Source organism: Anabas testudineus, chromosome 10 (genome assembly GCF_900324465.2).
Source record: "Anabas testudineus chromosome 10, fAnaTes1.2, whole genome shotgun sequence".
Taxonomy (NCBI): domain Eukaryota; kingdom Metazoa; phylum Chordata; class Actinopteri; order Anabantiformes; family Anabantidae; genus Anabas; species Anabas testudineus.
The window spans coordinates 5310534-5321589 of NC_046619.1; the positions used below are offsets into that span (position 1 = coordinate 5310534).

The window sequence follows — 11056 nt, forward strand, 5'->3', positions numbered from 1 at the left end:
CCTCTCCGGCTGATCTCAGACACAAATGTTCAACACCGCCACCTACTGTCGTTTGATTGCAGTTTCTGAGGAACACTAGGCTACACATATGAAAACTAGTTGGTAGTATGTATGTGTACTGTATTTACCCTAAAAAAGTACCACAAGTAGAAATACCAAATTCTTTATTCATGCTGAAGTACTGTACAGAAAACATTCTCTAAAGGGGACAGTATATTTTTGTAAAAATACAAACATACAAGTACTTTACTAAGAAACCAGTGGGTTTTAAAGAGTACTGCGTTTGACACAGGTGATAACATCAATGTCTTGTCAAAATTTTAAAAGTAGTTATAGTCATAGTTAAAATATTCTAGTAATTCCTAAAAATAAGGACAAATAACAATCTGTCTTGCTATAGAGATTCAGTGTGGAAAAAAACCAGCAGCTCATGAATGTGGAACCTGACAAGGTTCATCCATAATCATTGACCAATAGTCAATAAAGTATAGTACACGATTACAGTACAGATTTGCTTTATTGTACTTCTAATAAATTCTATATATCCAGTCATACATTCGTTTGTCTGTTGATTTTACTCTATATCATCAGAGGTAAAGAGGTAGGCATGGAGCTCGTCCTCAGCAGGGATGTTATCCTCTGTGCAGACTTTGACTTTCTGAGCAACAGGCATGTATCGGGGCATGAGCTTCCTGCCACTCTGAAAGCAAAGGCACAAGAATTTAAGTCGCTCTTATTCTTAAAATGTCACATAATGAATGCAGATCAGTGAAAGCTGGTGGAGGGTGCCATCCAAATAAATGTGCTAGTAATGCCCTGATTTTCAACAAAACTGCACAATTTTGTGCAGTTTTAAAGTAAATGACTTACTGTTTTCTTAGAGTCAGCAAGGGATCTTTCCAAGTACTTTCTCATCCTTTCCTTCTGTTTCTCTCTTTGCTCCTTCAGCTTTTCTTCACGCTCCCTGCAATTACACCGTGACCAATATCATTGCCTAAAGGTATATGTCGCTACACTTTGGCATCTGCTGCTACGTTAACCTGTTAAAAGTAAGTCAGTCATAGTAACTGTACTGAGACATACTGTACCTGGTCCTCTTTTCACTGTCCTTTATCTTTTTCATCATATCCAAAACATCTCTAGGGATGCTGTCAAGGCCCAGCAGCAGTGAAGACATGCGATTCTCAATATTGGTGAGCTTCTCCAAGGTGGTTAGGTTGGTTATCCTTTCACCCACACAGCTGCGATGCACCTCCGCTACTTTTTCACTGAGAGCATCAAACATCACATCCTGCCGGCAAGAAAATGTTGCTCAACATGGTGCCGCTTGACATGTTTCGTGGGTGTTACTACCACATACGAGGGGCATAAAACACATTACGTTCTGCTTGCTCACCTGGTCCTGTGTGTTTAAAGAGACATGGAGCTGAACTTTCTGCTTGAGCTTGTTTCCTCTAGCCTTCTCTTTCTCGATTCTCTGGTTTATTTCATTTATCTGCAGTGCTAGTTGCTCTTCATCCTTTTCACTTGAGACAAAAAATTATAAATAAGTACAAAGAGGTATAGTGGCAAAATAAATAACCCTAACATTTCAGCATTTCATGGTTTTATTTATTAATTTGACATTAAATCTGAATTGGTCTTCATCTAAGTCAAGAGTATTGACAAATACAATGTACCTAAAATATTAAATAGTGCTAGTGGGAAAAGTATGTGAACCTTTGGAATTAATAACTGGTTGACCTCCCTTGGCAGCAATAACCTCAACCAGGTGCTTCCTGTAGCTGTGGATCATAACTTCACATTGTTCAGGAGGAATTTTAGCCCATTCTTCCTGCAGAACTGCTTTAGCTCGGTCATATTATTTGGACGTCTCACATGTGCAGTTCTTTTCAAGTTGTTCCAAAGCATCTCTATTGGGTTGAGGTCTGGGCTCTGACTTGGCCACTCCAAAAGGAGGATTTTATTTTCTGAAGCCATACTGTTGTGTTTTGGGTCGTTGCCCTGTTGCAGCACCCAACTTAATACTACAGAGTTTCAGCTGACGTACAGACATTCTCACATTATCCTGAAATATTTTTTGATACACTTGGCAATTTATCTTTCCCTTAGTCACTGCAACCTGGCCAGGCCCCGATGCAGCAAAGCAGGCCCAAATCATGATGTTTCTTCCACCATACTTTACAGTTGGGATGATGTTTTCATGATGATATGCAGTGCCCTTTTTATGCCACATGTAGTGCTGTGTGTTCTTTCCAAATAGTTCAATATAGTTAAACCAGTCCACAAAACACTTTGCCAATACTGCTGTGGAGTGTCAGTGTGCTCTTTCGCAAACTTCAGGCGTGCAGCAATGTTCTTTTTAGTAAGCAGCAGCTTCGTTAGTGCTGTCCTGCCATAGACACCCTGCTAGTTCAATATTTTACCTACTGACTCATAAACACAGATGTTAGCCAGTTCCAATGACGCTTTCAAGTCTGGCTGTCATTCAGGGTTGTTTTTTTTACTTCATTAATGATTATTTTGTTCTTGTGTAGCCACAGTCCCAAAAAGTCTCCATTTGTAGACTGTTGAATTTCTAAAAGTAAAAGTAGCTCTAGTCCACACCATCAAAATAATTCTCTTCCACATATGCTAAAACCTCCAATTTTTTGAGGTTATTATTCCAAGGGTTCACATACTTTTTACACATGCACTATGAGGTTTTTATGGTTGTTCTCAATAAAAACATGAAAGATCAGAACTTCTTAGATGAAGATCAGTTCACATTTTATGAAAAATGAATGCAAAAAAAAAAACATAAAAAACAATGTTTTAAAGGAGCAGAATATCTGGAAATGGCAAAATCTCATTTCAGTTGCTGGCCCACAATACTTACATCTTCTTTCTGGTCGTCTCCATGGACTGTCGGAGCTCCTCCACTGTCTCTTCCACCCTTGTAGAGTTCTGAATCAGTGACAAATTCTGCTCCGTCAGTTCTGTCACCAGATCTAGAAGCTGCTGGGGGTCAGTAAAGTACAACTGGGGATCATCCTGCAGAGAGGTGACACAACATGTTGGGCAAGAGAGGCCACTGTGAGCACTGCAGACAAAAACTCAGGAATAAAAGAGGACATCTGACCTCATAATCTGAGCTGTCACTTTCTGGGTTAGAGGCTATGGTCCTGAAAAAGGCCAAAGAAAGAGTGTGAGGTTAGGAGATTGTTTTTGGTAGCAGTGTGTAAACAAGATTTCAAATAAATGAGCAAGATGTTCAAAGTAATACTAGCATGCTGTGTTCGTATGAGTGGAGTGTATTTGTGTTTCCTTACACTGTGTCATCATGGACTGAAGACAACCTTGTCTCTCTGGAAGGCAGGTCTCTACCTGCATTGGATACCTTGCTCTCCGATCCTATAAAGAATAAAAAAATAGACGGACATTAAACAGTGTCTTCCTGTCTTGATAATCTATTTTCTGTTTATTTAACTTGCACCAAAGTAAAGCCCTTGCCGTTCCTACAAGCTGACTCCTCAGACTTACTGTTGGGCTCATCCAGTGTGTCTCCACCAGAAGGGACTGTTGCTTCCATAGATTTAGCACTCTGGGCCTCCTGCCACTCTGGAGGAGACAGTTTAAACAGGAGCTTCTTGTATCTCTTGTAGTCTAGGAGAATTTCTTCATACTTGGTAAGTTCACTTGAAAAAGAGAAACAAGATTTAAATCCATGATACATGCCATTCCAAATATAATCACCTTTATAGCTCTTCTTTGTGCTCAATTGTGTTCATGACATTGCCTAAGGCATTACCTCTTTATGGCTCCTATTTCAGCATTCAGTTTTTTGATCTCAGCATTTTTCTCCTGTTTGGACTTGGCCTCCCGTTCATAACTGACAACAAAGACACACCAACCGTTTGTTACTTGACATTTCACACAAATGTTCTCTGGTTAGGGAAAACTTCTGTGTATTAAGTAGTAACTAAAAATTCAAACACAATAGTTTATATCTAAGTATTTCTTACAACGTCCGGGCCTCCACAGACTTCTTCTCGTTCTCCCTGAGGAACTCTTCAAATTTAAGGTTGTCTCTTTCAATGAGCTTTTCAAGTTGTTTCAGCTGTCTCTCCTCTTTTGCAATGGTCTTGTCCATCCTCAGAATCTCAGACCTTTTTGTCATCAGCGCCATCTGAGGAAGAAAACAATGAGGGCAGATAGAGTATTACAGGCAATTAAGGAGAATAAAAAAAAAAAAACCAACTCAGAACAATCCAGACTGTCAATCTCTGTTAAGATCGTAGCGGCCCCTCCTTACCTCCAACACTGCCTTCTGCCGTTCCATAGAGATTAAATCGTGTTTACTCTCTTTTGTAAAGTTTTCTGCATACAGAGGATCGATAATGGTGTGAAATGCATGTAGGAGTTTTTTAAAAACTAGTAAAAAAGTGTCATTCTCCTCTCACCTCGTTTCATCATGGCCATCTTCAGCTCATGTCTGCCAGGTATTTGATTAGGGAGAGTTGCCTTACTCTTGACATGTTTTAGATTTCTCATATCCTCTTTCTCCTCCTCCAGTTCTCCCTCAAGCTCTTTCTTCAATTTGGCCATCTTTCGTGCAGCGTGGGTCGTCTTCTCAGCAATTGGCAGAGCCAGGAATTTACGTGTCTCCTGAGAGCATGACTTAAAAACAGCAGAGATCAATTCTGCACTTTTTGCAAACAGAGAGTCACACAAGTATCACGCAGTGCATGTAAAACAGTTCATTTCTACATTCACAATTGCACTCATGCACACACCAACCTCATTTTGGTCCCCTTTTTCATTTATGCTCAGTAGAAAGATGCTTTTACTGTCTGGCACTTTAAATGGGCTCTGTCGTCTTTCCCTCCTCTTCATGTCTGCAAAAAAATTCAACAAAAACAAGAAAACAGCTGATCATTTTCTCTGGTTATGTTGCTCTGTCTTCCAGAGCTGACATTTTGAAAACTATTAAAGGCAAAGTCTACTTACAGTAGTAGTACGAGTTACAAGATACAAAAATACTTCAAATATACAAATATACAGGTGACAACATACAAACATGCTACAGAGGCCTGAATAGCTTCAATATTATACCTTGCTTATGTGATTTGACAGCACTTTCAGTTTCTGAAACAGCAATGCTCCCAGATGAGTTTTCTGGTCCTTCTGTTAAAAAGATAATGTTAACCCTTGTATGGTGTTCGGGTCTGTGGGACCCGTTTTCATTTTTGTCAATAGAGAAATGCTACAATTAATTATTTTTAACACTCACATTTATTGGCCTTGGCTCATTTTATATATAACATATATCAGTTTTGTGTTTTGGCGCTGTCATTTTGGCCAAAACATGATTAAAATATTCAAGCTCCTGACACCTGTCTGCTCTCACATTGCCACTCATTTTACCCTCTGCCTTGCAGGAACCTAAACCCAAACCCAAAAATGCACCAGAACCATGAACACTGGCTGAAATGACTGGCAAAAATATGAACACCACACAAGGGTTAATAACAGTAATTGTTAATCATTCGTCAGTTAATCTCAAAGTCAGTTTGCATTGTTTATTGTGTGTGAAGCACGAACAAACCAACAGAAGCATACCAGGGTGTGTTGACGTCATCTCTGAGGCCTCCTCTAGGATGTAGCACTGCACTGACTCAGCCTTTAACTTGGCTACAGGTAACAGACAGAATAGAAATGTTTAAGTATAAACAGCTATATCACTTTAATAATCAAAATGATCCATTTTAAAATGATCATTGTCAAAAGAAATTCAAGGCAAAACTGGGTCAAAAGGGCAAAAGTGGAAAACCTTTCCTTCAACCCTGTGGCACTGTGCCGATCAGCTTTCACAAGTGTTCACTGACACCTTCTACATACCATGTACCGTTCAGTTGTAAAAGTTTTATTATTATAACAGCACCAGAAAAATAAAGGGGAACAGGACTAACAGCGATTACAGACCAGTGGCTCTAACCTCTGTGTTAATGAAGTCAGTAGAACATCTGAAAAACCCAGCAGACCCATGCCCTGAACTCCTGCAGTTCACATACAGCGCAAACACATTGTCAACTTTGATGTCATGGCACAGATCATGGGTCCTATTTATTTAAAGCCATGATCCCAGCTCTGCTATAGGACAAGCTCTCCCAGCTGGGTGTGCCCAACCACACCTATTTTCCCCTGTTCTTCTTGTCCCTGTAGACCGACAGCTGAACTCCAAGCCACCACTCCACCAAGCTGATTAAATTTGCAGATGACATCATCCTCATTGGGCTCATCTCTGAAGGTAATAAGCCTACATTTAGTTGGGAGTTTGACCACCTTGTGACCTGGTGAGCTAGTGAGAGATACTTGTGGATTTCAAAGAGCAAAAACAGTTTCTTCCAGACAATAAACAAGCCTGAGGTTCCTGTACTGAAACTAACTGTGGCCCCATAAAGTACCACATTAATGCTACTAATCATATAATAAGGCTCTGTGAGATTTTAATCCAGGACCACCCCCCCTACTAGACAGACACTTTGACCCACTAAGCCACAGCACTGTTATACTGTTATAGTCACTGACCAGAAGAAAAAGAATCAACACACTTTACTTGTTTACAAGTGACCAGTGAAAATATCAGTTCTGAGGAACTGAAGGAGTTGCAGATTCTTTCTGAGGAGGCTCAGGTTCTTCAACATCAGCAGTACCATGCTGCAGATGTGGTGGCCAGTATTATCTTCTGCTGGTCTGCTGGGGCTGCAACATGACGGTGGCAGACACTAATAGGATGAACAAACTGATCAGGAGAGCTGGCTCTGTTCTCAGGGTGGAGTTGGACCCTCTACATGGATGCTGTCCAAACTCCTCTCAATCCTGGACCATCCCTCCCACCCACTGCACAGTGGGCTGCTGGACAGAGGAGCACGTTCAGCCAGAGACTGATCAACATTAGGTGCTTCACAGAACTCCACAGGAGGTCCTTTCTACCTGTGCCCATCAATATTTAAAATACCTCCCCCTCTGTAAGGGGAGGGGAACTGAGACTTTCTTAAAGTTTCTTAAGTCTGGTCATCTAATAAACAGATGTGTGCAAAAGCCTAGCAGTCTCTTTGGCCGCTTGTAGTGGTTAACCCATAAGAACCCACAGTGACATAGGTGTCACTTTTTTTATTTGTTCAAAATTATATTTATTTCTTTATTTATTTAAACGGTGTCCTGTCTGGCAGTGTAGCATGCAACACGGAGTACTCGATGCCTTGGTATCTGAAAGTTGAGTCATGGCAACTGGACCTTCTTTTGTCAGGTTGAAACATTTCTACTCATCCAAGTAGCTTCTTCAGACTGACGAAGCTACTTGGATATATGTCACATAACTTTCCTTTCAGTAAAAATGAGTCTGGATTTTTATGAGTTAATTTCCCTGTGGTTTACAGTTTGTCAGGGATGAACATCAGCATGTTTACACTGCTCTGCACTTCTCTACTATGCATGTTTGCATTATTGTAGCCCATCTGGCATTTATCCAGTATCTGGTATATTTTGATTGATTTTCATAGACTGTGTTCCTAACGTGTGCAGTAATTGTTAGGAACTAGGGTGATTCCCTTTTATTTATATTCTCAGCAGCCACCTTGATCTGCCTGAGGTAATGACAACGTGAATAATAAAGGCACTGCTGGGATTCGAACCCAGGATCTCCTGTTTACTAGACAGGCGCTTTAACCAACTAAGCCACAGCGCCACGTTCTCTGTGGGTCTCTTGGCTCAAATCGCTCACCAACACGGCATTTACTGAGAAAGACATGTTGGTGAATACTACATGTATTATGTAAATACAATTTAATAATACTAATTTCTTCCTTTGTAGCAGCAGCAGGTTATAAATTAGCTCTTTCTCGGACCGCGCTGAACTAATTAACACTAACGTTAACCGAGTTATACCTGCATGTGGATACTAACTAGAAGCTTTTAGGAACAAAATGAACAAACATTAAGCTAAGCTTCCATATCTGCTGTGTGTATAATGGAGGTTTTACTGGAGAGGACAGTTTAATGTTTCTTAATAATTAACTTCTTTGTGTCTTGTCGCGGTTAGCATTGCTTCAGTGTCAGCACGTCATGCTAGCTGCAGGTTAGCCCCCTGTGTGTATTTCCTATGGTGAACATAAAATCGGTATAGTTAGTGTACAGGTTGAAATAACACAAACAGTTTCACTTACCAGTTCAACCTTCGTCTGATTATTTTGTTCATACACATCTAACGAGAGCAAATCAACAAACAACTTCACCGTCTGCTGTTCGTTTGTGTACTGTTGTCATGGCAACCGTTGCCTTCACGTCTCCTCGTAATCTTTTTGACAACATGTTGACGATCACATGTCTGTTAAATCACATTATCTGTTAAAAAATATATTAATTACACACTCATCTCATTCTCCACTAGATGGCACAGACAGATCACATCATCTGTTTTAGGCAGCGCACGACATGTCGTCATTGTGTTATACTGAGCTGAAAGAAATAATATTTATAAGTGGGATTGCACATCTATGTTAGTGATCACTTCTTCCTCAGTTGAGTTGAGCTGATTGCCAACTCTTTTTTTAGTTTGTTTTGTACAAGTGAACATACTTAGATTCAGATACTGTACATCCTCTCCCACTCATCTGCACATGACCCCGCGCATCTCAGCTCAACACAGCTGCCCACACACTGTACTTGCTTGTAGGAAATCCCAGTGTCAGATTGTCAGGTTAAAGTAATGCAAACACATGGGAGGGTGTTGGCGCTCACAAAAGAAAAGGGGCATGTTGTGTAAGGATAGAGGATTGGTGTTTTATTCACATTTAGAGAAACTCTATCATTCTTATCCACATAGAATAGAAACCTAAAGCAAACACTAGGATTTATTTTGCCTTTTGCAACTTTCCACATATATTTTTGTCATTCAGCCTTGACTGTTTGGAAATTAACATTATTTTAAGACACTGTTTCTACAGCTAATTCTTTAACACGGTTGCACAGAAAGTTGTCCTACATACACAATCACTGTAGATAACTGTGGTTGCTGTAGTAAAAAAAAAATGCTGTAAAAGCAGCTGGTTTCTTGCAGCATTGCAAGGGCTGCTTGAGCATTACAGATTGCCTCCACCTCCTCCGCGTATGTAGCCCAAAGACAGTGGGTATTGGTATTATATAAGAGGTGAACATTGAGCCTTCTATGCATAATGAAATCGACAGTTTTTCTTTAAACATACTTAACACTTCCACCTCAAATAAAAACAAAAACATTTTAAAAAAGGAAAATAAAACAAACAATAAATGGGATGTGATGGATATATTATAGAAGCTACATCTTGCCCTCATTTCTTGTATTAAGTTAGAAAATGGCAACAGAGTTAGAGCTGCCACACTTTCATGCAGTTGTTGAGGTCACTGTGAGATGCAGACTGAGCTCAAGCCTACATGACAGTGCTGCAGGGCTACAGACTCAGCACAAAACAGCAGTTCATAAAGTGTCTCTGGCAAGTCTGATGAAACTTTGCTCACTGAACTCCATAGTGAAACTTTTCAATTCAGGTTTAACAGTTTCTACCTATTGATCCTTTTATAACTATTAATTGTTACCTTTCAATACTTTGTTCCAAGTCATAAAGATCTACCAAATAAAGGCATATATACATACACATTATGGGGAGTCATTTTACATTTATATTAGTAATTTAAAGTTGCAGTGTAGTTAACATAGAAAGACACTGTCAGACGCTTGAAAACTCAGACTCACGAAAAGGCCGAGCAGCAGTGCAGAGATACTTACCCTTCTAATCAATTGGAGTATTTCAGGTATTTCTGCTTTACTCTACTACGTTTTGTAGGGATGAGGAGAGAGTTGTGGACTGTTTGCAAGACTCGTGCTAAGGGTAGCTTGATTTCCCAAAGTTACATATTGTAGCTTTGACCACTGTGTCAGTGGCAAAATAAATAAAGGCTACTAAACTCAAGGATACCAGTCACACCATCCAAAAAACAAACTTCACAGAAATTTAGCAAGAATTTTAAAAGTTCTAAAAGATCACAAATTCACAAATGTTTTACTCAGGTTTGATCATTTCACTTGGCAAGAGCACAACTCAAACAGCATAAAATAGCAATAACAGAACAGAATTGTGAGTGTATTTATTTCATCACATTTTCCCAGGTGGAAATGTTATGGTATGTTTCTCCTAGGAGAAGTCTTTGTCTTCACTTTTTGACTTGTTTTCCATGTAATAATCTGGTGTCATCATATGTTAGTTATAAATATTTAATAATAGTAGGCGGGACATGATAAGCAAAGCCTCAAAATTGAATGAATAGTATATGTGGCATTATGATTATCCTTCTCTCTACTCTCAAACAGTCTGGTTAATTGAATGAATTACTGTGAATTGTGAATTTAGAAAAAGACTGGGAAAGAAGAATTTTCTAAATGTAGGACACTCAGAAGCATGTCTAATGCCAGTTTACACTGAATAATTATTTACTGAGAACTGAGTGAATCTTCAGCTTGACATAAAGCACAGAAATTGAGACATTATTTAAATCCTCCAAGTGTCTTTCACCACAGCAGAGTTGAGAGTTTTTCATGCAGAAACGGTCCTATGAAAGGTCTGACAGTACTTATCAGCATAATTGACAAAGTCTCTTTATAGTCTATCATAAAATTATAAGGACAAAATTTAATTTGAACTCAACTTGGATAAAATATTAAACTGAACCTGTCAGACCACCTTGTTACCTTTTGAATCTATAGTTGGACAGTGAAATGGAAGATAGTTTGCTGCTGATTTTCATGGACACTCTCTTTATGTTGTTGTAATAGTACAGAGCAATTGAAAATGACACCAAAATGAACAGAAAACTTATATTGATGCAGGAACAGATAATAACAGTTTAGTCATCCTGAGGTGAAGGGCTGTCCATTCTAATGGAAAGTGTCTTGGAATAGACTATGCTGCTTTTGGACAGGATACCAAATACAAGACAAAAATATAAATAACATTTCAGAAACAGAAAAGACAGATTAAGT

General features: G+C 39.3%; 1 protein-coding gene and 1 non-coding gene across 5 annotated transcripts; both read right to left on the bottom strand.

Moving 5' to 3' along the window:
- Window positions 1-193: 193 nt before the first annotated feature.
- cfap100 (cilia and flagella associated protein 100) lies at window positions 194-8308 on the bottom strand. Of its 4 annotated transcripts, none has more exons than XM_026357972.1 (17): window positions 8208-8297; window positions 5602-5673; window positions 5273-5424; window positions 5095-5163; window positions 4780-4877; window positions 4443-4659; window positions 4295-4359; window positions 4005-4168; window positions 3791-3871; window positions 3523-3677; window positions 3312-3393; window positions 3122-3164; window positions 2879-3033; window positions 1397-1526; window positions 1089-1291; window positions 871-964; window positions 194-700 (listed from the first exon to the last, which is right to left on the bottom strand). In XM_026357972.1, exons 5-17 carry the CDS (start codon window positions 4873-4875, stop codon window positions 575-577), a joined length of 1611 nt encoding a protein of 536 aa, XP_026213757.1. In that variant the 5' UTR covers window positions 4876-4877; window positions 5095-5163; window positions 5273-5424; window positions 5602-5673; window positions 8208-8297; the 3' UTR covers window positions 194-574. The 4 variants fall into 4 exon arrangements, with proteins under 4 accessions (XP_026213757.1, XP_026213756.1, XP_026213755.1 ...); XM_026357971.1 differs by having other exon boundaries at window positions 5095-5166; XM_026357970.1 differs by lacking the exon at window positions 5273-5424 and having other exon boundaries at window positions 8208-8308.
- Window positions 7656-7729, bottom strand: trnat-agu. The gene has a single exon. It is a non-coding gene; the product is annotated as a tRNA-Thr (tRNA).
- Window positions 8309-11056: the final 2748 nt, after the last annotated feature.

What these genes read in the sequence shown, in the direction of transcription:
- cfap100 (XM_026357969.1), bottom strand. An exon ending in GACAGTGAAAAGAGGACCAG is followed by an intron (nt 965 to 1,088) that starts GTACAGTATGTC and finishes GTGTAATTGCAG; the next exon opens with GGAGCGTGAAGAAAAGCTGA. An exon ending in TTGCTGACTCTAAGAAAACA is followed by an intron (nt 701 to 870) that starts GTAAGTCATTTA and finishes CTTTGCTTTCAG; the next exon opens with AGTGGCAGGAAGCTCATGCC.